Source organism: Hydra vulgaris, chromosome 13 (genome assembly GCF_038396675.1).
Source record: "Hydra vulgaris chromosome 13, alternate assembly HydraT2T_AEP".
In the NCBI taxonomy this organism is placed as follows: domain Eukaryota; kingdom Metazoa; phylum Cnidaria; class Hydrozoa; order Anthoathecata; family Hydridae; genus Hydra; species Hydra vulgaris.
The window spans coordinates 45493202-45517500 of record NC_088932.1 but is presented as its reverse complement, the minus strand read 5'-3'; the positions used below and the strand labels follow the sequence as shown (position 1 = coordinate 45517500).

Here is a 24299-nt window from a genome sequence, read left to right as displayed (position 1 = left end):
CTGTTGTCATATTTGGGATGGTTATGAGAACCTATTTTTTTTAGACAAGGCTTAAAAAAAAATTTCAAATGTAGTCAGACCTGCTCTAGCTATATGATAGTATTGAGTTCCATTTTCTATAAATTCTATCATGGTCACTGCTTAAGCAAGTTATTATTACTTGTTCCGTCAACTGAAACTCAATCTTGCATGAATCGTCATTCAGTTAAGTCCCATTCTTTTATTGTAACTGTTCTTTCATGCTCAAAAATACTTTATTCACCTATTTCTTCATATCGATGCTATGGAATTCCTTTATGCATCATTTATGTTAATTTTTATCTGCTGTTATTTATAATAAAAAATTAATAACATTTAAAAAATATTTTATTGTCTTCAGTTCAATTCAGAAGATATGTGAATAAGTATAACTGATTTAGTCTTGAAATTAAACAGTTTAACATTTTATATCATTTAAAGCATTTTGATGCATTTATTAAAAATTATTATTTAACAAACTTTTACAAAGTTATTATCCTGCTAACTTAGTATTTTGAAAAGATAATATCCTGTACACCTGATATTCTGCAAAACTATTATCCTGCAAACTTGATATTCTGCAAAACTATTATCATGGAAACTTGATATTCTGCAAAACTATTATCATGGAAACTTGTCATTCTGCAAGGACAATATCCTGCAAACTTGACATTCTGTTAAAACAATATCCTGTAAACTTGATATTCTGCAAAACTATTATCTTGCAAACTTGATATTCTGCAATAACAATATCTTGATATTAAATAATATCAGAATACCAAATAGTTGATATCCTGCAAAATTAATATTCTGCAAGATAAATGGACTAATATTTTAATAAATCTAATTGCACCAAATGATGTTGAAATTATGTTTGTGAAATAAAATTCCACTAAATGTTAAGTACCACTATAAGTAAAGTAATTTACAAATTAAAAAGTCTTGCTAATTCAAGAAATGCAACAACACCAGAAGAACTTACAAATTAAAAAGTCTCGCTAATTCAAGCAATGCAACAACACCAGAAGCTGTAGCATCTGCACCATAAGACAGTTTCTAAATAACAAGTTTTCACTGTTAAAAAAAGTTGTAAAAAAAATTTTTTTTTAAAATACAAGTTTTATAAATTAAACTTTTACGACTAAACTACAACATACTTACAGGTACAATACTAAAAGAGTCATAATGTGTTACTATAGCAACAGTGGGAAGCTGATCTTCTAATCCTTGACCAGTTAATTTTCCCTAAAATATTCTACAAAATGTAAGAAAACAAAGTATATGTATATAACCATTACACAAAAAATTCACTGTCAACTTTATCTAAAAGAGACAAAAAAAAATTATTTTATGAAAACATTTTATAGCATTTAAATATATTATTAGGATGTGGTTTAAAATCTTTAAATTTTGTCTTGAAGCCAAAATGTAGTTTAAAGTTTCTATAGTTTAAACAACCCCTCACTTAATTAAGAGAGTTGTAAATTTTACATGGCTAACACTTCAAAACGCATTTCTTACAAAGTTTGAATTCTATTAATAAATTTTGATTTAATTCAAAATATCAAAAAACTTTTTTTATTAACATTTTCTTTTACAGAAATATTTTCATTCCGAACCTTCAATTATCTTAATTTTATTTTAAATAAAATTCTCATTTTCTCAAATTCACCAGTAAGAACTCAAAGAAATTTGATGAATGGCTGGAAGTTGTTGTAAGTACATAAAATTCTTGATTTACCTATGCATGTATGATAAGCACACTGAAAAATTTCAAAAATTGGATAGGTGGTAGTCAATTAACAATTGGATAAGTGGTAGTCAATTAATTATTTGATTAAAAAAAAATCATTAATTATTATTTTATCAATTAATAAATTAATTAATAGTATAACTTTTTTTTTTTTTTAATTTATCATACATGTTTTTTTTGTTGTTTTTTTGATTTATCATACATGTAAACAAATAATTTGCAGTGCAATAGTACATAGATTGACATTTGCAATGGAATAAATCGTTCTGAAGATTAGAAACATTTTTTTAATTTTTTTTATTAAAAAACAAAAACCAATATAAGTAATAAATAGATTGAAAATTCCTTTCATCAACTTTTTGCTTTTTGTATAACTTAGATTAAGTTTGTTATTTACAGCATAAACTATATTAATAATACTTGTTTAAAAAAGAACTATATTATTTAAAAATATATTTTAAATATTAATTGTGATTTAATTGAAAAGTAGAACTTCACATTACTTGATATCGAACAAAGATTCAGTTTAAAAGAATGTTTGCATCACTGAACTAAGCAAACAGTTTAATTGACTAAAGAGCTTCAGCAAAGAAGACATTTATCATGACTTTTTCTGTACAGATTATCAAGAATTCTCATGCAAAAATTTATTAGAATGTATTTCCATGATACAAACAGATTTTTCAATTTAATTTATTATGACTGCAAATGTTAATTTAATGATTATTAAGTTTCATTTAATTGTTGTTTGAATGTTAACTATTGTTATGAAATGAGAATATTTATGATTCAATGAAATGAGAATATTGTTGGAAATAAGAACATTTATGATTCAAAATTCTTGTAATTCAAAAAGAAATTGTAAGGGATAATTTCAATCAATGTGTTAATATTTCTTTTAATTATTACCATATCATCTTTTAAGGCTCAGGGTAATGCAAAGAAAGAAAAAATAAATAAAAAAACCTAAGCAGTCCTTTCTAATATAACAACATTATATTAGAAAGGACTGCTTAGGTTTTTTTATTTATTTTTTTAAATATTTATTTTTTTAGGGACTTTTTAAAAACTTTTATTTTATTTTTTATACTTAATTTATTCGTTGTATTTATAACTTTCTAGGTTTGATATAAAATAACAGTGATAGTAATAAGGCAATTAATACTTTAGTATAAAGACCACTACATTTTTGTCAAAAGAAAAAAAATCAAATAATTCTTATTTTTTATAAAAATATATTGTAGATAAAAACTTTTTTATAATAACTAACCTGTAAACTAATGATAGGAAAGTCTGATATAACCTGAGATTCACCAGCATCGGTTAAGAAATGAAAACTATTTGCTGATGCTATTGCTGTCATGGCTGAAATCAGATAAATATTTAATAAATGGAATGGCTAAATCCAAAATATAGTAATTTGATGATTTCTCAAGAAAATCATTAAATAATTTATTTTAAAAATAACTAGGTTTATCATTCTTAGTTATTAAGAATAAAATTTTTACATGATAAAAATTACTTTGTATTATTAATTTTACAAATGATTTTCAATGATAAAGTATTAGTTATGAATATACATGGACCACAAAAAAAAACTGCATTTTGTGTTTGCAAAATACACATACACACAGATATGTGTGTATATATATGTGTATATATATATATATATATATATATATATATATATATATATATATATATATATATATGTCCCTGTCCTTTGCCATTTAATAAAATTTACAATAAGAAAGAACGTACATATATTGCATATATATGTATGATACTAAAATTACTAACCTGACACAGACTTCTCCTCACTCATTCTTTGCACCATACAGTTTCATTTTTTTTAATTCATTTTTTTTCAAAATTGTTTTCATTCTCTTCTTTTGCTTTCTTATTTTTTGAAGTATAGAGAAGGGTGGGATGCAAGATGTCTATAAGGTCAATCCCCTCTGCATTTGTATGAGCTGGCTAGATTATTATTATTTAATTCTTTTTATAAACTATTGTTTTAAATATTTATATATTCAAACAAATAATTGGTTTTAATCAAGTTTTTAAACTTTTTTTAAACTAACTTTTTAAAGGATTTTTTATGTAAATTACTGAAAAAAGATACAACTATATATATATATATATATATATATATATATATATATATATATATATATATATATATATATATATATATATATATATATAATTGATTTTTTGACGAGATTAAATAAAAATAACTACATGATCTTCACTACTAAAAGTTTCATGCGTTTAGCAATCATCAGGTAAAAAATACATTGTTTTTTTCGTTAAAAAATATACTCAATAAACATCGTGGCGTTCAAAAACAATTATAAAACTATAATTATTTGCGACCGTGGTTTGGTTTTTTAATCTTTGGGCTCGTGGTTGTCAAGCAAGAACTTGTTTTCATGACGAAACTTAGAAAAATTCCTGTTTTTTTATTTAGTAATTTTTGCGTACCTGTATGATATTATGCAAAGTTTTTCATGAAGACAAAGCAAGCATTTTTTTGTTACGTTGCTTTAGGCGGGGACTTGTTTAATTATTGACCAATTTATATATATATATATATAAATATTTAAAATAATAGTACATAAAAGGAACTAAACAATGTTAATCTACCTAGCTCTCACAAATGCACAACGGACTTCAGCTTAGGGACATCTTGCCCATTAAAAGATAAAAAAACCAGTTGTATTATTATTTGTATGATTATGATAAAGAAATGTTTAAAAATTTTAAAACCCAATCAATAAAACTAGTTTATTTGCAATTAGATAACGTATCTTCAGGTTAAGGAAAATATACTTTTACACATGGGGCAAAATGTCCTGTAAATATTTAGTTTTAAAAACTTTCAAATCAATTTAATTCTTTTAAAAATATTTAGAGACTAAATATTTTGTTTCCTTATTCCGACCATGACAAATAATGTTCAAGTTTTATAAGTTTCATACCTATGTTATACCTATGCTTTAATTTATGTTATATAGTAGGTGGTTCTAAAAGCAAAAGTTTTCCCTAATAAAGCAAAAGCATAATATATTGAAAAAAAAAGTTCTTTAAAAGCATATTATGTTGGGTCTCAAAAGAAGTGAAATTTTACAAAAATTTCAAGAATAATAAAAAAAATTTATGAAAACACAAATTAAAAAAATTTATTTAAAAAAACTATGAAAATATGTACTTTTTTATTTTTTGTTAAAAAATGATAGTTTTAAGCCATAAAATTTAAACTAGTAATCTTTTTATAAAATTATTATTGCTTTTGGATTTTTTTTATTCAAAAATTTTTTTAATGTAGTATTAATTTTTTTTTTTTTTTTTTTAGATTATTCACCTCCCCAAGGCCCGAGGGGGGCCACTACAGTCGAGGAGGCTACTCATTTTTTTTTTTAGTTGTTATTCGTGGTACAACCCTCTCTCAACTCTTTAACTCCGAAACACGAACCTTTCCGAGCAAGGCCGCTGCGCGGAAATTTATTACATAGAACACATTTAGGGGGTGTCATCAGACATTTTCAAAAAATGTTGTTTTTATAACTATCTATTTTATAGATGTTACTTTCATTATCTTATACTCATATGAGTTATACACATATACATATGTATTTCATCATCTTACATCTTGCTATCTTATATCTAACAAAACATCTTATATTCATGTATATCACATATCATCTCTATACATTATATTATATAATTTTATTTAAGTTACATAGCTATGGAAATAATTTCATTGTTTTCTTTGTGTATCTGAAGAAAAATAAGATGTAAAAATCTTTTTTTGAGATTTTATTATTTTTGTACAACGTTTATCAGCTAATTAATTCTATTGTACAATTGTACCATTGTATGTGTTTTTTTGTTTAAACTTTTTACAAGTAATGAAGTAGTTTTTTATCCAATGCTTTCTGTTATGAGTAAATGTGATATTAAAAAAACTTTTAAATAAAAAAATTATTTGTTTTATGCAATAAAGTTTTTTAAAGAAGAGGGAGGAGGAGGAGGGGGTGGGGGCATCATGCCCCACAATATCCTACTTTTTAACTAAAACTGTTTGTTTCTCTTTAATTTTTCAGCTTTTAAAAAATTTGTTAGTTTTCTTTTTTTTATACTTATCTGTTTATTATTTACTTGGTGTTTTTTTCAAAAACGTGCAAGCAATGCAATGCCACTCCATTAACAATACATTCCTAAATTTAAGGATGCCATAATTTAAAGCTTAAAATAGTTTAAGAACTTGATCAAATCAGCTGTAATGACACAAATTTCCCACTACTTCCTCTAAACATCACAAAATTTATTACCCCACATAATTTGAGAACAAAGCCATATATTTAAACAGATTAAAAACTAATTTTAGGTGGGCTAAACACATTCAGGTACTTTATGTATAAGGTATGAGTGAGCAAAATTTTTATATGTAAAAAGTCCACCTTTTAAGGTGAACTTTTTACATATAAAAAGGATTGCTTCAAACAAGCAATCAACCACAAAAACACTATGTGACTGGTCAACACACATGCACACTTTAAAAATTGCTTAAAACAAAAGAAAAACTTATTTCCCTCTCACAAACTAAACACAATACTCAGTTGTATACAGAACTATTATTTTAACCAAAACTATTTTTAGAAAAAATATAACTTAATACCTTTAATTAGCATGTTCATTTCAATTAAAAATCTGATTAAATTCACTTAATTTAAACTCATTATACACTCATTTTAAAATGAGTTATAATGAGAAATTAAATACCATTTTTAACAAATTTAATTGATAATTCTTTTTTATTTATTATAAAATGATCTTATTATAAAATGATCATATTAATATTTTTAAATATTTTTATTTATTATAAAATGATCTATATTATAAAATGATCATATTAAATCCCATAATAATTTGTTTTCAAGGATATGCCTAATGGCATTTCTGTATAGCATAAGGCAGTTCCTATAGGCATTTCTTTATAATATTAGGATATGCAGCATATACATATACAGTTAAAAAAAATTTGTTTAGGAAGCAAAACCAAGTTTTACTATATCTATTCATAAATATCTAATCTAATATGACTTAACAATCTCGCAAGAGTAAGATCTTTCTTGAGGATATCCCAAGAGCTAGTTCAAAAAGTTGATAAAAAATATTTCAATCACAACAGTTGCAATTACAACCTTATTTTATTATATTATTACAACCAATAAGTCTTCGAATAATACTTTAGCTTCCAATATTTCTATTCTTTTTAATCAGCAAGACACGAACGAATAAAGGTTTCAGGCTAATAGTCTTAGCCAAAATTATCTGAAGACTCGTGCAATTAAATAAACAAAATGCAAGATTTTGGTCGAAGAAATATTTTTCCAAAAGAGAAGTTTACTCTGAGTTGAATTGAACGAGTACTTAAATTAATATTTCTCAAATTTAAAATATTATTAAGTATAATGTAGTGTATGACTTTTATTTACTTCATTTAGAACTTTATATCTTCATTTCACTACATCTGGTACTCGAATAAAAAAATCACAAGATGATGTTGAGTTTTTCTGCAAATTGTGTAATTAAAAGTTCACAGCTTGTATTGGTTGAATATCCAACATTATGAAGTATTTACAAAGAAAACATCACGACATTTTAGGTAAATAGTTTGACTTATGTCACACTTGGGTAAGTAAGTAGATAACAAATTTTGGGTAAGTAGTTTGACTTAAGTCACACTTAACAAATCAAATAAAAAATGAAATGTAGATACCAATACTTTGAATGCTATAAAGTTCTTTATTACATCTAACTGCTCAATTAATACATTTAATAATCCCTTTCTCAGAAAAATAGTCAAAGTTAATACCAATACCCAATCAAATTAGATAAGATGGAACTGTACCTCCAAGGCCTTTTTCCCGCATATCAGTTCAACTTATATTAAAAGAATTTATTATGATTTCAAAATTTGATTTGAAATTACAAGGTTTTGGAAAAGAATTTGATAACTTGTTAATTTCTTCTTTTAAATTAATGTTTCAGACAAATTTAACTCAGGAATTTATCAAGTAGCATCACTATTGAATATCTCAAAGCTTAAATTGTGGTTCTTTAGATCTGATCATCAATTTATTGTTAAAGATATTTAGTTATTAAGTTATATTATTTAAAACAAAAATAATTCTTTAAAACCTTATTTATAATAAATAATAGTCTTAAATTTTTATATTGATTGTGTAAAATCTTGAGACTACCAATATTTTCTTCGTCATCAAATCATAAAATTCATTACGCACAGTTTGTATTACAACCCAAGATTGTTTACAAGCAGTAGCTACGCATAGTCCTGAAATTCTTTACGCCAAGAAATATTTATCTATTCAGGATATGAGTTTCCACAAACAAAAGAATAAAGGAAGTTAAATAATCAGCAAATTGATTTGCTCAGCGAATTTACGGTAGATGATAACTATTAGCCAGAAACTTGACAACCTAATTTGCAACTTTATTCACTTAAAATCAAAATAGAAAAACTTTACTTTTTTTAGCAAATTTGTTTGAAGAAGTGTGACACTTGCAATACCGAACCATGAGCAGTAAAACTAGTCCTACATTCTAGAACATTCTTTTACAGAAATTTTAAACTCATAATGACTATCTTTCTAAAAGCATAACTGATTTAATTTGAAGTTTAGTAAACATTGTTTTAAAATGGCAAGTGGTAAAAAAAAGATAGAGATGCAAAACTGAATTCAACAGAAGATATTGTTAATATTATGCTTGAAAGTGACAATGAAATTTATAGATTTTAGTGATAGTGACATTGATTTGATAGATGGCACAGATATACTCCCTGAAGAGGATAGTGATGACATTATGAACAAGTGAACTGCTGAAATCAATGAAAGTGTTGTTACCCGGCCTGTTTCTTTGGTTCTTCCAACTAGTAAAAGGCAGCGAATGGCTACAACAACAAAAAAAGTTATTGTTGGACAAAAAGTAAACCTGTAACAGGTATGTGCAGGCAAACCTTTCATTGTGATCCAGGTGTCCATGAGTCTTTAACACCAGATGACCCGCTGGAGATTTTGAACTCTTATTCATGATATTCATTTGTAGATATGATAGTAAAAATGACAAATAAATATGCAGATCAAACCAATAAAGATAAAGCGTATTTTAAGTCTTTCCAAATCTGAAGACAACTAATAACATTCGAATGTACTTAGCTGTTGCTAATACACTGTGGCTTATAACAAAAAATGTGATGTTGGATTATGTGTTGCACCTTCCTTTGAGAAATATCATAGTGTATTAAAATATTACTTTTATATTGTTCTATTTAGGATTACACGTTTTACACAATTTCTGACTAAATTTCTGAATAGATTTTAACTATGGTCAGAAACTATGTTATTTGTATTTAATACAATTTACGAATGTTTCTGGCTATTATTTCACTTTATCTAATACTTGCAATTTGTTTAAATAAATGTTTCACTTTATCTGATACTTGCAATTTTTAAAAATTAACCTGATGCTGGAGCTGTTGCAACCAAAATTATGTGACGGTTAAGGGGTTAAATAACTTACTATGAATCATAAAATTTAAATACTTTTGAAATTTAGAATCGGATTTTTGAAAACTACCAAAAAAACAGAAAAAGCAAGTCAACAACAACTAAAGTAACAATTTGATATGATCAAAGTTTCAGTTTCATTACTGTCAAGTTACTCTCAAGTACTCCATAGGCTTTCTTCTTACAGTGTATCAGGTAACATCTTTAAGATTATTGAATCCTTCCTTACTAGTCGTAGTATTAAAGTTGTCCTTATTGGACAGTGCTCTTCTTCATATTCTGTAACTTCAGGAGTTCCTCAAGGTTCTATCCTTGTCCCTATATTATTTTTAATTTACATTAACGATCAGAAATTCTCACATCTAAGGTGACATTATTCGCTGATGATACTATAATTTATTCTTGTTTTGATAAGAAGCCAATGCTCTCTGATTGCTTGGAGGGGGCATTTGAGCTTGAAAAGGATCTCATTTCTGCTACAGCATGGGGCTCACAGTGGCTGGTGAACTTAAACTCATATTAAACTCAATTTTTTTCAGCTGATCCTTATCACAACAATCTAGATCGTCCTATTTTTATGAACGATAATGTAGTCAATGAGTCATCTACCTTCCATCTATCTGAGTCATCTTCCGATCTTTCTTGGAAACCATATATTAAATTCATTACAAAATTAGCATCTGCTAATGTTGTATCTCTTTATCCTGCTTGCCACTTTCTTACTATGGATTCTATTCTTTATCTTTATAAATCTCTAATCTGTACTTGAATGGAATACTGTTGCCATATCTGAAGGGGATCTTCAAATGATACCCTTTCTCTTTCAGACAAGGTGCAAAAACGTATTGTAAACATAGTTGGACCTGCTCTTGCAGTCAATCTCCAACTCACATTGTTGCAATTTGTCTTCTTTTTCTTTTATCTATAAATACTATAATGGGCACAGCTCTAAAGAGCTAGCATCTTGTTAATTAAAATTCATTCTTGTGTTACTCGTCATTCAATTAAGTCTCATCCTTTTACTGTGACTGATCCTAAGTGCTCCAAAAATTCTTATTCATTTAGTTTTATTCCTAAAACATTAGTTCTTTAAAATTCGCTTCCTTCATTTTTTTTCCTGATTCATAGTCATTTGTCAATCATTATCTTGCTCTATAAACTTCATTTTTTTCTTCTAGTAGTATACAACTCTAAGAGTGGTTGCGTGCAGCCTTATTGGAAGTTAAGATGTCAAAGAAAAAAAAAAATTTTTTTCTAAAAATAGATGCATATAATATCATTGCACATAAAACAGAAACAAAGACCAAAACTAGTTTTTAAGATGGCAGATTTTTGTTGGGTTATGACAAAGTTTCAATAGTTCTATTGAAACCATTTAGAATTAGATGATAAAATTTTGTGGATGTTCATAACTTAATAAAATCTTTGAGTGGTGTAAAAATTAGCAAAATCTGAGACTTGAGGTTGCATTTTATAAAAAAAATTGGATGTTTTTGGAATTGCTCAACTACTGTTTATAGTAAAATTCTCAAGAAACTCATTCACAAAAAGGGTTAGGCAACTCCAGGAATGAGTGAAAGTGTAACATGAAATTTTTTTCAAATTGATATAATTTACTATTTTTAAAGGTACTGCCACTAGAACATAAGTTAATCATGAAAAAGAAATTTTATTTTATTGTACTTTTTTTAATTTACATTTTTATCTATATTTAATCTATAATAGAGAATGTGAGACTAATAACTTTTTACTCAAAAAGTTTCAAAATAGCATATCAAAATTATGCATTAAAGAATTATAAACCACAGTTTAGAGCTGCCCAACATTTGCAAATCCACCAAAGTTGGGCAACTCTAGGTGTTAGTGATAGCACAATCCATGGTGATGAAACAGTTAAAGTATCCATGGTAATGGAACAGATATTTAACTTGACTAAGAAAATTTATCTTGACAATTAAAAATATTAGACTTTTTCTTTACACTTTTAAATTAAGCACATTCAAAAATGTTAAGATTTCTTTCACCAAAATGATTATCAACTTTTAGATTCTTCCACTAGTACTTATTTTATTACATTTTTATTAATTTATTACACTTAAATTATTCATTATAATTATTCAATAAATCCATTATGGCAGACTAAAGCAAATAGAGCATAGGAATGACTTTTTGGAATGTCCTTATTTTGGAATACATTACATTGGAATGACAATAGGAATGACCTTATTTTGGAATACCTTACATTAGAATGACTGTCTTTATTTTGTCCTTATATTCATTACATGAAATTACAAAAAACTTTTTTCTGTTTGAAATTTTTATATTGTAAAAATCAAGTGCAATTGCAATTATAAGGGCTAATACTTAACAATTAATAAAAAACACAAATAAAAAATAACTTACCAGACCACCTTATTGCTATAAACAATTGTGATTTTAATGACAATCTAATTTTTAATAAATGACATAATTTTGGAGTGAAAATAGAGAAGTAATAAATAGTTAGATTAAGATTTATAAAAATTATTTAAAAAAAATTATTTGAACAGAATTTGCAGAAGTGCAAGGTTATGATTAAAGAATTATCTACTACTGATAAATACATACAGTGGTAGCAGTACAAATACATACAGCAGTAGTGATACAGTAGTAGTGGTGTCATGGTAGAGCGCTCGCTTTATAAGCAAGAGGTTCCGAGTTCAATCCCCACCACATCCATGATAGTACTGCGCTTAACTTGTTTCTCCACGCGGCGACCTTGTTTATCAAGGTTCATGTTTCGGAGTTATAGAGTTGAGAGAGGGTTATAACCACAATTAAGTAGCCTCCTCATCTGGAGTGGCCTTCTTGGCCTTGGGGAGGTAAATTAACAAAAAAAAAAATGAAGACTAATAGAAAACTGTACAAAACTTGTAATATAAAGAATTCAATCATCATTGATAATTGAAACATATTTTGATGAAACGCAGCTTTTAAAAAAAATGAACACGAACATTTACCGTATTATAAACTCAAATTGTGAGCTTTAGCTAAATTTGATTGTTTGTTTTTTATAATTGACATCTTTAAAAAAGTCAAAATAGTTTATAAATGTATAGCATAAAGTTACTCATAATCTGATATAAATAAAAATAACACAGAAATATAGAAAAACATGAAAAGAGTGTGTAACCAACAACAACAAAAAAATGGAATTAATAATAAAGCGTGAGCAGGATTATAAGCATTAAAGAAATGGCTGAAAACTGCTACAATGAAAGTATAACAATAATGAAACTATCATTTTATTTTATTTATGTTTTCTATCATATAGAATATATTGTTAATATATGTGTGTGTGTCAAGGCCTTTATTGAAGATATATTAATGCTAATAAATTAATATATAATAAAGGAAATCAACACACAAAAATTATGTTGTACATTTTTCATCAAGAGCTGCTTGGACACCAAAATTTCAACATAATGGTTAAAAAAAAATTACATTCTACAAACTAATCTTAAACAGTAAAAACTACCTTTAACAGCAGATGTTGCAGTATCACGATGAACACTAGATGTAATTTCTTCAAATAAACTTTTTAATGCATCGGTTTCATGACTGAAATAAACTGGTATAGGAAGATCAACTTGCAATAAGTTACTTTCCAAATACTGTATACGCTAAACATAGTAAAAAAAGTATGTTGTAATCATTTTTAATTTTACTGCAAACTAATATTCCAACTTAACACCTTCACCTAGCCTAACTAACAGTCGCCAGATGAACAGCTGATTCATTAACATAATATTTTTATACGGGTTTGATAAGTGTTGCAAAGAATAGACTTTTATTTGTAAAACAGCTAATAATCTCTTTTACTAGTTAATCCATAACACTTCCATATTTTTTCTTGCTTTTTATAAGAAGATAAAATATTGATTGATATAAATTCACATGTTTTTCATGCCACATGTGAACACTGTGATAATTCTTGTTTTCTGGCCGTTTATCATTTTAAAAAATCAATAATTTATAAAAATTATGAAAGTATTAATGCAAGACCTTCTATGTCTAAACATTACTCACTTGATTTTGGAATTCAGATGAAACTAATGATGGCTAAAGAAAACCAACCACATATATGTATAACTGAATCCTGGTTTGATGAAAAGTCAGTTATTTTTTTGCCTAACTACACTAAATACAATAAAAACCAAATCAGTAACAAATGTGGAGGTGTAGTGATTTAAATTAAGAAAAGATACTCCATCAAAAAAGATTTTTAATTAATTGAATAATCCTCAATTAGGTCTTTATGGTGTGAAATTAAACTTAAAGCAGAAAATATCCTTATCAGTTGCATCTACAGACCATCACATTCAAATCACTTAGTAACTTAAATCATTGAAATTAACAATTTCAAAACAGCTAACATTTAACCCAATTACAAGTTTTTGCATCTAAGTTGGCCATTTTCTACTTTAATTTGTCACTATTTCATATTAATTTGACCTTTTTTCTCTCTTTAATTTGTCATTTTCCTTTTAATTTGTCAATATTCCTTTTAATTTGGCACAAAAAATCATTTGGTTGAAAAAGTTTTTGTGTCGAATTAAAATTGGCCAAATTAAAATGAAAATTGACAAATTAAAATGAAAAAATGCCAAATTAAAATGAAAAAAGGCCAAATTAAAGTGAAAAGTGTTAAACTAAAATGAAAAAATGAAAAATTAAAGTAAAAACTGCGATATAAAAATGAAAAAAAGGCTAAATTAAAGTGAAAACTTTAATGAAAAAAGTCTAGCTGAATCCTAATTACGCCAACATACACTAGAATATTACCAGAAGATGGTCAAACTGTTCAGGTCAATCTAGCATAGATTTTTTAGTCTTAATTCAATTTTTTAGTACAATCAGTGTTAGAACCAACTTTAATAACAAAACCACTGATCTACCTGATCATATTAACACTGATCACAAATGACCCGAATAAGACCTACACAATTAACATAAATGATCTAATACCCATGGATCATTTATAAAACCATAAAACTCAGATCATCAACTCTCACTTGGGACTTTTTTTTTTTTTTTTTTTCTAAACATCTTTGCTTCCAACAAGGCTGCAAGCAGCCACTAACTAAGAGCAAGATAACGATTGACGGACGACTTTTAGGATTGCAAATTATATGAATCAGGAAAGCAAGATGAAGGAAGCGAATTCCAAAGAGCTGATGTTCGAGGAAAAAAACTAGACGAATAAGCATTTTTGGAGCACTTAGGATCAGTCACAGAAAAAGGATGACACTTAATTGAACGACAAGTAACATGAGAATGAATTTTAGTAGATGGCACAAGATACGCTAGCTCTTTAGAGCAGTGCCCATTATAGTATTTGTAGAAAAGAGAAAGAGAAGCAACATTACGACGATGTGATAATGGTTGGAGTTTGGCTGCAAGAGCAGGTCCAACTATGTTTACAATGCATTTTTGCATCTTGTCTAAAAGAGATAGGGCATCATCAGAAGAACCGCCCCAGATATGGCATATTTCATACAAGGCCGGACAAGAAGAAAGTGACAAGCTCGGTAAAGAGATGCAACCTTAAGCAGATGCAAATTTTGCAACTGATTTGATATATGGTTTCCAAGAAAGATTGGAAGTAAGAGTTAATCCTAGAAGATGAAGAGTAGATAACTCATCGAGTACATCACCATTCATAAATATAGGAAGATCTAAATTATTGCGATAACGATTGGCTGAAAAAAATTGAGTTTTATCTGATTTAAAGTTCACCAGCCACTGCGAACCCCATGCTGTAGCAGAAGTGAGATCCTTTTCAAGCTCAAATGCCCCCTTCAAGCAATCAGAGGGTATTGGTTTCTTATCACAACAAGAATAAATAGTAGTATCATCAGCAAACAATGCCACCTTAGATGTGAGGATATATCTGGAAGATCGTTAATGTAAATTAAAGAGCATAGGGCCAAGGATTGAACCTTGAGGAACCCCTGAAGTAACAGAATAAGAAGAAGAGTGCTGTCCATCGAAGAGAACTTTTATACTACAATTGGAAAGGAAAGATTCGATAATCTTAAAGATGTTGCCGGATAAACCATAAGAAGAAAGCTTATAGAGAAGACCAGCATGCCAAACTTTATCAAAAGCTTTTGAAATGTCAAGAGCGATGGCCTTAACCTCTCCACCTTTATCTAATGCACAATAAAACCTATCAGTTATTACTGTTAGCAAATCAGCTGTAGAACGAGAAGATCGAAATCCATATTGATGGTCAGAAAGTAAGTTATTAGATTCAAGATTAGAAATTAAGTGTTTGTTAATTAAAGATTCAAAAACCTTACTTATGATAGGAAGAAGACTTATGGGACGGTAGTTAGACTCTGATAAGCACTTGATGAATAGTTTTGAGAGTATAGACGAGAGCTCTGGAGAACAATTCTGCAAGACAATAACAGGTATGTTGTCCAGACCACAAGCTGTAGAAGAGTCTAGGCAGGAAATCACTTTAGATACAGAAGCTAGAGTGATATGAATGTTAAGCAATGGATCAACCTGTTTGTTGGCAATATCAGGTAGAACGCAACTAGTGGAATCAAGAGATGATATTGATGAAAAGTTTTTAGCAAACAATTCAGCTTTGTCTTTAGGTGAGGTGACAAAGTCTGAACCATACAAGAGAGGTGGAATTAAAGATTTGCCCTTAATAATAATACTAAAGATTCTCCAGAAGTCGCGAGAGCCTAATTTTTGAGATGAGATACGAGATTTCAAGAATAAGGGGGCTTTGGCGTTCGACAAAACCTTTTTACAATGGTTTCTAGCAGTGATAAATAGATGTCTGTTTTCTGGAGAAATGTTTTGCTGATAGATATGGAAGTAACGGTTTCGATTGACAATCACAGCAGCACAGTGTGAGGAAAACCATGAAGAAGAATGAAGCTTGACCTGGAATCATCGAGAGGGAATGAAAGATTCCATGCCAGCCTGAATCCATGAAGTTATGTAAGAAGCACATTTGTCGACAGGAAGACAAAAGATTTCTAACCAAGGGCCATCATGAAGAAAATCACAGAAAGAATACCAGTCAGCTTTACTGTAGTTGTAAGAGATTCGATAATAGGGGGATTCAGGTGATGAAGAAGAATGAGATATTAGTTTTAGAGAGATCAAATTGTGATCAGAAGCACCTAAGGGTGAATGTGGAGAAACTGAGCACTGACTAGGATCAGAAACAAGACATAAGTTGAGTAGAGAAGGTAAATGATTCGGGTTGCCAGGAAAGCGAGTTGGAAAGTTGACTATTTGAGTTAGGGATTGGGAAAGGCAAAAGTTGTGGGCTTTAATGCCTGCAGAATCACTGACACTAGAGCCAAACCATTCAGAGTAGTGAGCATTAAAGTCACCGACAACAACTATATTAGCTGATGGATAAAGAGAGAGGCTTGGTCAATATAATCAAAAAAAACATCAAAAAGAGTGCAGTCTTGAGATGGAGGAGAGCGATATAGAACAAAGAGAAAGGCAATAGAGTGAAGTAGTGTTAAACGAAAGCACATGAAAGAATAGTCTGTGGATTCAAACCATGTTTCATGGTGAATTCTTACGAATGCAAATGCCCAGGTCAAGCATGTGACTATTGGAGTCTTCACGAATTAAAGGAAGATAACCATCAACACTAAGATCGCAAGATGAGACAGCCTAACTCAAATTAGTCTCACAAAGAGCAAGTAGGTCTGGTGAACTTTGCAAGAGATAAGACTCAACAGAAGAAAATTTACTTCGAAGACGACGAATATTAGTGAATGATCGGTTTAGAGAACTTGGTGATGATAATGGTTTTTTGTGTTTTATAGTTTTTGGTACTTTATTCATTTTAAAATTAGATTGAAGAACTTGACTCAAAGCATAGATAGTACTCAGAACACTGCTGATAACCCAAGCAATTGCCTCATTACTACTTATAAACCCTAAGCCGTAACAAAGGGCTCCAAATGCGGCCTCCGCAATGCACACCAAAAGTAAAACAGTGACACCATCCATGCGCAACATGGCACTGTTAATACTTTGACATTTTTCAGCTGTTGATGGAATCAGCCTCTCTGAGAACTACCACAGAGTTTGGTAAACCCGACTACCAGCCGGCCTCAGAACCATTAAAATTGAGTTTTAGAGCTGTACCCTCATTAGGAGATAATAGAATACAAGCAAAACCCATGCATTGAGTCAAGAAGATCCAGCATTCAACATCCTAAACTGGAAACAATGTATTAAAAATACACCTTAATCCTTTTTAAAGACTCACCATGCAAAAAAATCAAAAAATTATTAAAATGTATCAAAAAAATGAATATTTAAATATAAGCAAAGTTTAATGCAAATTAAATGCTAGAAAATATAATAAAAATTGATAAAATTTATAAACAAAAATCTATCAAATAGCACAATAACCATGTCAAATAAGCAGCAAAAAATTTTCAAAAAAAATAAAAAAATTCTCAAAATAAATAAATTTTCTTATGAAGTCAGTTTCAAAGGTTGTAAAAATGCCTGTGTAAGATATCAAAAATCTGAATGCAAATTAAATCAAAAACTACTATAAAAATATTAACACAGATAAAAATCTTTCAAAAGTTAAGTATACAAATTAAAACCATGATCAACTGTATAAATAAACAATTTTATGATGTATTTAGCAAACCAACTGATCAAGAAAATTAATCAATAAAAATTTCACCAAGAACATATAAAAAAATACATTTTAATCCATCAGTAACCATTTCTCAACTTAATGTTAAAATAAAACTAGATCGATTAAATGAAAACCTCTTACCTAAAATCAATAATAAGTTTTAAACTACAGCACATTTACATTAAAAAACAGCAATCAATCATATATATTCCAAAAATAAATTTTCATGGATATTTACAAATAGTATTGATATACTAATCTCAAGTAAACACCTTTACATATTTACATAATATATATATATATATGTATATATATATATATATATACATATATATAAATTAGTAAAAAACACTTATCTAACTTTTATCTTCTCCTTTAAGTATCACCGTCGCTGGATCATCAGGAAGAGTTCTTCATGATGATCCATTGCTGGATCATCAGGAAGAGTTCTTCCTGATGATCCAGCAATGGTGAAACTTAAAGTAGAAGATAAAAGTTAGATAAGTGTTTTTTACTAATTTATTATTGCTCTGTTCTTTAAGAACATTGAGCACTCTATTTGTGTAATACACTAAGATAATTTACATATACATATATATATACATATATATATATATGTATATATATACATATATATACATATATATACATATATACACATATATATATATGTATATATATATATACATATATATATATACATATATATATATATATATATATATATATATATATATATATATATATATATATATATATATATATATATATATATATATATATATATATATATAGCTAACCATAGTACTAATGATTTTAATTTAATAATAATTATTATAATAATAATAACAATAATAGTAATATTAATAATAACAATAATAGTAACAATAATAATAATAATAAATAAAAGTAATAAATAATAATAATAACATGTTATTTTTAAATAGTGATAATAGTGATAAAGTAATTATTATAATTAAAATAAATGGGTATTACTACATGGTACTATGGGTATTATTTTCCTACAACAATCATTCATACATACAAAGTTACAATTACAAACAGTAATAAACTGACAAATCTTAACAAATAACGATGACATAAAAATGACTATTGCTAAAAATATTATATAGATTTAGTAAATATATTAAATATTTGTTAAATATAATTTACTTATTTATTTACTTTTTTTGCCAATAGAAAAAAATTTAAGTAAAGAAAAAAACTTATTAAAACTAACATGGTAGAATAAAACAGGTACAAAATTTGATTTTATACCTGTTACAAGCATATGCCAGTATTATTAATGTTACAAGAATATAATGCTATATAACAAGCGTTGTTTATTGCCCCAAAAACGCTTATAAAACATGTTTTTTTTAAAAACTCTTAAATATAAGTGTTTTCTTTGAATTTTCACTCAGGGTATCAATTTAATTATTAAAATTTTTATTTATTTGATAGAAACTTCGATAAACAAAGAGCTATTAAAGTTTTTACTGCTTATAAAAAATATGTTTTATTTTCTTACTTTTAGTGCAGGAAGTTTAGGAATTATTACAACAATTCCACAATAAAAATGTTTAAATAACCACAATTTCTTTTAGCAAAACATATTTGTGACAAATTTATATAATTTATTATATATAATTAATATACAATATATATAAAATTACCACTGAACGTGACCTTGGTGTGCTCAGACGACCTCAAAATCAACAGGTTGATTTGGCAGCATCAAAAGCAAACATAATGCTCCGAAAGTTTAAAAAGTTTTTTAGAAGTTGAGGTATGCTGCTTTGGAAAATGCTCTATACTACTTTTGTTTGACCGCACTTAGAATTTGCTATACAAGCGCAGTCACCCTATCTCAAACGTGATATAAAAAGACTCGAACAAAATACAGCACAGAACAACTAAAGTAATTACTTAGCTCAAACTTCTTACAAAGAAAAATTCAACACTCTTGAATTAACCACTCTGAAAACTAGAAAGAAATGCGAAGATTTTATATAATTTTATATAAATACATGGTTTAAAAAAAGTTGACTTCTTCACTTCACAATCGCCTGCTACTTCACACTACAATCTAAGCAGCCACAACCTTCGTCTAGAAAAACAGAATGTGTTGAACTGTGCTGAATGATTTCATTACTTTTCAAACCATATTTTAAATGATTGGAATGTTTTACTGTCCGAAACTGTATTTGCATCATCAAAAAACAAAAACTTTTTTTACCAAACAACATAAATATTCAATTGGATACATGAGTATCGTCAGCAAAGAAGTGTCTACTGCCACACTTGTGATGCCACACTTCTTCATTAATTTCAAAACTAGGACAATTTTATTTTTTCAAAAATTTTTGAAAGGTTTTCAACATTTTTGACATTATGTAGTTAAAGAAATTAATTACTAAATATAGAAACTTAAACTTAACTTATTTCTAAAATGACTTTTGTGTTTTTTATCTTATTTACAACAAAAATGCTTTTCCTTTTTATGTTGCTTATATTCGTAATTATAATACAAAAACTTTTTATGTTGTTTATATTTGTAATTATAATACAAAAACTCTGCTTTACTAAAAACAAAACAATGATTCGAGTATAAAATAACTTATATTATAAAGTAGACAAATTGTTCGCTTTTGTATGGTTAAAATAAAATCTCAAGCACTTCAAAAAAATAATCAGTGTGGTCACTGATGCAAAAAAAATAAACAATTACATTTTGTAAGCAAAAAAAGTCAATCTGAAACTCAAACTTTGTCTTTTTTATTCATTGTAGTTTGCACAAGAATTTTCAACTACTTAAATCAATATCTAAAAATAGAGAAAAAAATGAATTATATAATTCAAAAAATGAATTATATAATTCAAAGAATTTTTCAAAAATTTCGCTTTGGAGTTAGAGTCGGAGTCTAAAAATTTTAACGATTGGAGTCAGAGTTGGTACTTTTTTTTACGACTTCACAACCCTGCTTGAATCATTACATAATCACTGATACAATCATCAATGATTTAAACAAAGAAATTTATGCTTTATGCAAGAACTCTAAAAAAATACTACAAAATGATCTCAATAAACTAATTTATTTAAGGAAAAATTGAAGCATGAAACCAAATAGCAAAAAAGGTAAAATTCAAATTTTACAGCAGCAAACCAAACGCTACCCCACTATATATAACTACCCAAGATGAAACAATCATTGATTTAAACAAAAAATAACCACCATTAAGTATCAGAAGAGATGTATAAAAATGAGTATATAGAATCATGAAGAGAAAACAGGCAATTCATTTAGTATGGTTACCATAAAAACTTTTTTAACAACAGAATAATGTCACATTAAAACAAGCTACTTAATGATTTAGTGTTTTCAAAGACAGTTTATCAATTTTAAAATAAATTTAATAACTTAGCGTCAACCAAATAGTTAACTAATTTACTACTACAATAGGATTTCAAAAATACTAATCTGCAAAGATTTGTATTATCTATGCTTTAGAGAAATAAATAATAGCAATAATAATAATAACAATTACAAAAGTGATATACTTATAACAATATTATTACATTTAATAATTAAAATAGTAAATACTTTATTATTAACATTATTTGTGAAACATGTCAAAATTCAAATTTAAAATAATGATAATAACAAAAAATATGTTATTTAAAACAAAACAAAATTAAAAAAGGTAGGACAGAAAATAAAAATTAATTTCACCTCTAATGTTGCATTAGAAACTTTTTCAATATTAGCTGGCAACAAAATAAGTAATGCACTTAATCCATCAGAAATGGCTTTTTGTAATTGGTCTATTTGAAGTTGGGCTATTCGAACAACTGCACAACGACGGATCAAATTGTCTGATATCAAAGACCTGGCCTCTAAGTTAATAGATGCACTTCGAGAACCTAAAAAAAAGACTTGATAATCAAATCAAGTTTATTTTTGAAAAAAAGCATAATTATTTCAGGTTGTGGCATTGTACTGAATTTGCAGTTGATAACATATGCAACTTTACAAAATAAAGATCAAATACCAATACAAAATGAAAGGTCTAAACCCTTTATTTGGACATATAGGCATTTAAAAGGAGAAGAAAGATATTAAATAATTAGTAGTCTGATGTACTTTGAAATTTAGTTAATAGAATCATTTTTATTTCCTTTATAAATATTTAAGTAATTTGCCTGAATATTTTGATACATATTTCAATAACATTTTTTAATATTTAACTTGCTATATGGTTTAAAAAATAATAAATTACCAACTTGCTACAAAAAATGATTGATCGGTTTTGGATTATAATGTAAAGAGTTTAAACAAACATTTGCATTTTAATTACCATTTTGTATATAAATATAGTATATACAAGAGTATTTGCAGTATAAATGTTGCAATTTGTTAATAATAAAGCATTTATAAGAGTTAAAATCAGACTTAACAGCTGTAAAATAGGATATTTTTGAAAAAACCCAAATAAACCTGAATATGATTGGGTTTATTTGGGTATTTTTGAGTTCTGCAAACTTTTATTTACCACTACTTCTACTTTTCTTTTCTAAAATTGCTAACTCTTTTCATCCAGATATCCAATCATCTGGACCTTTACACTAAATATGCCCAAACTAATTTAATCTTTCTTAAAACGCCCTATCAGATACACTCCTTATCCATACTGCGCAATCTTTGTCTAAAATTATTGCTAATTTGAGGATCACAACACTCTTGTTGTTGTTTAATATTTTTACTCCTTCTAAAAACTTTTTAACAAATTCAAGTGTGAAGTGATTTGTAATAGCTTTATTTTGAAATATAAATAAAACCTTTCTCTATATTATTTTTGAATGTTTAATTTTTTGAATTGTCTGTTATATTATCTATTTTCTATCTTACACTATCTATTTTGTCTATATTTTTTTGTATATTTTGTGATGTCTTGTATTTTTCTTGAAAAACTCAAAATTTAAAATATAGCAGGTAGGTTGTTCTATTAAGAAAAAAATCAAATTAACTTTAAAAAAATGACAAGAATTACATGAAGATTAGTACTAATGATATCAATTTACTAAAGATGCTAATTGAAAATTAGTATCAATGATACTATTCTTCTTTATTTGTTTAAATTAAGAAGTACAAGGAACATGTGCTTATTAATAATGCGCATATAGATATAAATTTATAATGTATCTATATTTAAATTATGATATAATCGATATGATGATATGCAAACCAATTAAGTATCATAATTTATTCATTAACTCAAATTAAAAATTCTTAACTTTAAACTTTTAAATAAGAACTTGGTGTTCTTATTGAAGAATTTATATTCTTAAACAAGAACACCAACTTTTAAATTGTTAGGTATCACAAATTTGCCTTATAATAAACTAAAACAAGTTTGACTGTGAATTGTAACAACAAGCCTTTTTAAATAAGAATAATAAAATGATTTTAAAGTATATTAAAAAATATACTTTAAAATCATTAAAAATCTTTACCGTATTTAGCCCCATATAAATCATACTGTTGCATTCTGTAAACTGGGAAATCGTTAGACGCAGCTACTGCAGATGATGAAGCTGAAATTATTATAATTGGTACAATCATTAGAAAGCAAACTGCAGTAGGCATGTCTCGAAATAAAGCCATGATATTTTCTGTATCCCCAACCATTGTATAATTTATACCTTAAATATAAAGGCTATGTTTATATACTTTAAATAATAAATTTAAATGTGAAGAATAATAGGAAATCTGAAATCTTTTTGTTCTTTTTTAGATACAGGTAGAACTTTTCAAGTACATTAGTTAAAATTTACAAAGACAAAGAAAATGTATCGAAACCCCGTATTCATTAAACCCCGTATTCATTAAACGAATTTAAGGTAAATAATAATTATTAACTGTCCGGACACGTAAAATACGGATCTTGGTAACTATTCTACGCCGACATTTCTATAGTTATTTTTATTAGTGTTGTTACGAGTCGTAACTTATGACTATTAAATAATTCGACTGTCAACTAAATCGACTAATATATTTTAAAAATCAACTATGTCGACTAAAAATCAATTTAGTCGAAATATGGTAATAATTTATTTTTTTGAAATTAATTGTCATAAAAATAATAAAGTAGTTTATTTTCGTTTTCTTTTTTTTAACATCATAACATTTAAATGTTAATAAAGCAAAACAATATGAGAGACAACAGGACAATTTAT

At 27.2% G+C, this 24299-nt stretch overlaps 1 protein-coding gene across 1 annotated transcript in view; it reads right to left on the bottom strand.

The window, feature by feature from the left end:
• Positions 1-23797, bottom strand: part of LOC100212875 (BOS complex subunit ncln) — a 62689-nt gene extending 38892 nt beyond the window's left edge. Inside the window, exons 1-6 of the mRNA XM_065815537.1 lie at positions 23577-23797; positions 21796-21986; positions 12887-13031; positions 3042-3136; positions 1180-1263; positions 1001-1074 (exon numbers count right to left, since the gene is read on the bottom strand). Coding sequence (XP_065671609.1) covers positions 1001-1074; positions 1180-1263; positions 3042-3136; positions 12887-13031; positions 21796-21986; positions 23577-23751 — 764 coding nt within the window. The 5' untranslated portion in view covers positions 23752-23797. The remainder of the gene's footprint in view (positions 1-1000; positions 1075-1179; positions 1264-3041; positions 3137-12886; positions 13032-21795; positions 21987-23576) is intronic.
• Between the last annotated feature and the right edge of the window lie 502 nt (positions 23798-24299).